Raw genomic sequence first — 2,352 nt, 5'->3', positions numbered from 1 at the left:
GATAAATTAGGGCAGAAAGTATCTATTGTGATACGATCTCTCCCCAGGAACAGGTCCGGCAGAAAGGGCACCCAATATATAGTGCTGAATGAGTCAATATGGACATGTTTCCTTCTGCCACCCTGTCCTTTGGGCCCTCCCATTCCCCCTCCTGCTCTCCTTTCTCCTAGCCCTATGTTTTCTTTCCTGACCCTCCTTTTCTCCTCTTCTCTTCTCCTTTCTCCTCTCATGGAGGAAGGATGTTCTGTGTCCCAAATCCCCCTCTGACTTCCCTGACATCCCGCTCTGCAAATGAGCCTTCTGGCAGGCAGCATTGTGACATCACCGTGCATTGGCCAATGGCTGTCTTCCTGGGCCGGGGCCTCCTGGGACCACCGCCCTCCATTGATAAGGAGAAGCCACCTTCTCCTGCAGAGCCCCTTAACCCTCAGGACAGCCGCTGGAGCATGAATCCCTCCTGATTCCGCCGTCGGCCCGATGTTCCTCACGGTCCAGCTGCTCCTGGGCCAGAGATGTAGCCTGAAGGTGTCGGGGCGACAGAGCGTGGCCATGCCGAAGAAGCTGGTGTCCGAGCGGCTGCGGGCACCTGAGGAGCAGCGGCACCTGCTCTTCCGCGGCCAGCTTCTGGCGGATGACAAGCATCTCTCCGACTACTGCATTGGGCCCAATGCCTCCACCAATGTCATTGTGCGGCCCCTGGAGAAGACGGTGCCCGAGGAGGCCCACCAGCCCCAGCCCCTGTGGCACCACCTGGGCCAGGTCCTAGCCAAACACTTTGGGCCCCAGGACACCGAGGCAGTGCTGCAGTTGCTGAGGCGGGAGCACAAGGAACGCCTGCAGAGGATAAGCCTGGGGGAGCTGGAGCGGCTGGCGCGCCACCTCCTGAGCGAGGAGCCGCTCGCGGAGCCCACGGGGGAAAGGGAGCCTGAGGCTCAGAGACCCGGAGACAAGGAGGAAGAGGAGGAGGCCAGGCAGTAAACCGGCCATCCTACTCGTTTGCACGCTCAAATTCGCCCAGCCTCATCCTGAAGTGCTCCCTGGTGACTCCCCACTAGTTCCTGCTGATGTACGTGCATCTTCACCCCTTTCTGAAATTTCAAAGTAACTGGAGGGATTTTGGACCCCTCTCTCCTCTCTTGGGCCTGTGGTTTCCCCTCTGAAACACAGAATGATCCCCTCCCCATCACCATCCCCTAGAAGGGGCTCTGATCGCCCCATGGGCAGCCTGAAAGGGGGCGCTCAAAGGCTGCTTCCCCCTTGTAGGCTGGGCACTACCTCCTGGGCAGCTGTATGCCCAGCAGCAAGCCAGGCTGTCAGCACACCTCCGTGGCTCTAAACAGACCCTCTTTCTCCTTGGGGACAGAAAGACAGATAATGTGAGTTCCTTTCTTCCATCCCCAGGCCATGGCGCCCACCCCCCAGGCCTCCTGACAGCCAGGGGTGGAGAAGTACCAGGTAGCTGTCCCTTGCCCTTTGGGTGAGGCTCTCCCTGCTGTTTGCCTGCTTGTGCTTCCACAGTTTAAGGGGTAGGGGCAGGGACAGCAGAGGTAGGAGTCGGGGGAGAGCACCTACTGTGTGCCAGGCCTGGAGCTCTCAGGGAGACACACACAGACCAGGAAGAGCAGGAAGCTTAGGCAGAAAAGGCGGTTGCATCGTCACACATTCACCGTGGCCAGTGTGAACGGAGCCGTGCCCCCAACCTCTCCCTGCCCCAAGTCTCATCAATCACCAGGTGTCACTGAGCACCCCCCATTTCCCGCCCACCACTGCCCAGGCTTCCCGGGAGCAAAACTGGTACTAGCCGGGATCCTTGCCCTCCCAGAGCGTGCAGCCTAGATGGAGAGAGAGGTCATAAATGTGACAAGTAAAGCAGCAACATAAAACCGGAGTACAGCCTGCGTGACTAAATGCCCAGGCGCCAGCTGCAGCCTTGCAGGGCCCTGGGCTCAGTGTGGAGGGGCCAGTGCCCATAGACCACAGGAAAGCCAGGCGCCCTTCTCTGCTCTCGGTGTGAGAGAATGGCCCTTGCCAAGGCCTGGGGGGCCCCTACACCCCGTGTGTGAGGGGGCAGGGAACTCACTGAGAGCCTGATGCCCCGAAGTCCCAGAAGTGCTGTGACCGCGGTCGGTCCATCCTGTGGGATGGAGATAGAAGGAAGGGGATGAAGACACAGTCTAGAAAGGAACAAGCAGCGCCCAGGTCCCTGGGAGGCACCCTGTCCTTGGCCTATGGGGCCCCGCATCCTATTAACTGGGGTGCGTTGTAATATTATTTACTCCCCCCCAGGTGTTTGTGAGGGTGAGGCGTGAAGACTCGACAGTGAAGAGCGGGGTGGGGCAGTGGCAGTGGCAG

At 59.6% G+C, this 2,352-nt stretch overlaps 1 protein-coding gene across 1 annotated transcript; it reads left to right on the top strand.

Moving 5' to 3' along the window:
• Positions 1-459: 459 nt before the first annotated feature.
• On the top strand, positions 460-978 carry UBL4B (ubiquitin like 4B; the record flags this gene model as incomplete). Its single annotated transcript, XM_082671396.1, has 1 exon — positions 460-978. Exon 1 carries the CDS (start codon positions 478-480, stop codon positions 976-978), a length of 501 nt encoding a protein of 166 aa, XP_082527522.1. The 5' UTR covers positions 460-477.
• Between the last annotated feature and the right edge of the window lie 1,374 nt (positions 979-2,352).

The sequence above is a fragment of the Grampus griseus genome (assembly GCF_964374135.1).
Source record: "Grampus griseus genome assembly, chromosome: 1".
In the NCBI taxonomy this organism is placed as follows: Eukaryota; Metazoa; Chordata; class Mammalia; order Artiodactyla; family Delphinidae; genus Grampus; species Grampus griseus.
The sequence above is the reverse complement of the archived record's forward strand: the minus strand, read 5'-3'. Positions and strand labels throughout refer to the sequence as shown.